We start from the raw sequence: 669 nt of genomic DNA, 5'->3' as shown, positions 1-669 counted from the left end.
CTGCCCCTCCCCAGCGGCGCTGCCCCCCTCCCCGCTGCACTGCAGCGGAGTCTGCTGCGGGCCCTGCTGAAGCTAGACGAGTACCTCAGTGCCCCCTTGGAGTACGAGCTGGCCCATGACCCCCACCTCCGGGCCTCCCGGCGCCAATTCCTCGACGGGGACCAGCTCACGTTAGCCGACTGCAACCTGCTGCCCAAGCTTAACATCGTTCAGGTGAGCACAGGCATCCCGGTGCCATGCCCTTCCCCTTGCCCTGGCTTCTCGATGCTGCCAGCCCCATGCTCACCTCCTCCTCGGTGCCTGCAGCAACCCCCTGCTCCTTTGCCAACCTGTGTATCACCCCGGTGCCCCCCTGGCACTCCCCTCCCTGTGACCCCTACCCAGCATGGTGCTTTCCCACAGATCTCACTCCCCCTCCGCATCCCCTGCCAGGTGCCACCCCTTGTCTCATGCAGCACCAGGGATGTCCCCTGGCCCAATGCCACCCTTCCTGGCTGGCTCCTGCCTGTGAATACCACCCCCCGGCTGCGGGACCCTCCTTGGCACACCACAGGCACAAAGGGCTGGGCAAGGGCTGACCCCGTTTCTGCCCGCAGGTCGTGTGCCAGCATTACCGCCGCTTCGGGATCCCCAAGGCCCTGCGGGGCGTGTGGCGCTACCTCCGTGGTG

General features: G+C 67.0%; 1 protein-coding gene across 1 annotated transcript in view; it reads left to right on the top strand.

Moving 5' to 3' along the window:
• The window catches only part of CLIC3 (chloride intracellular channel 3), a gene marked incomplete at its 5' end in the record, with an annotated part of 1,835 nt that overhangs the window by 1,080 nt on the left and 86 nt on the right, over positions 1-669 (top strand). The window contains 2 exons of the mRNA XM_009575286.1: positions 37-213; positions 597-669. The exon at positions 597-669 is cut by the window's right edge and continues 86 nt beyond it. Coding sequence (XP_009573581.1) covers positions 37-213; positions 597-669 — 250 coding nt within the window. The remainder of the gene's footprint in view (positions 1-36; positions 214-596) is intronic.

Source organism: Fulmarus glacialis, unplaced genomic scaffold (assembly GCF_000690835.1).
Source record: "Fulmarus glacialis isolate BGI_N327 unplaced genomic scaffold, ASM69083v1 scaffold21323, whole genome shotgun sequence".
Taxonomy (NCBI): Eukaryota; Metazoa; Chordata; class Aves; order Procellariiformes; family Procellariidae; genus Fulmarus; species Fulmarus glacialis.
The sequence above is the reverse complement of the archived record's forward strand: the minus strand, read 5'-3'. Positions and strand labels throughout refer to the sequence as shown.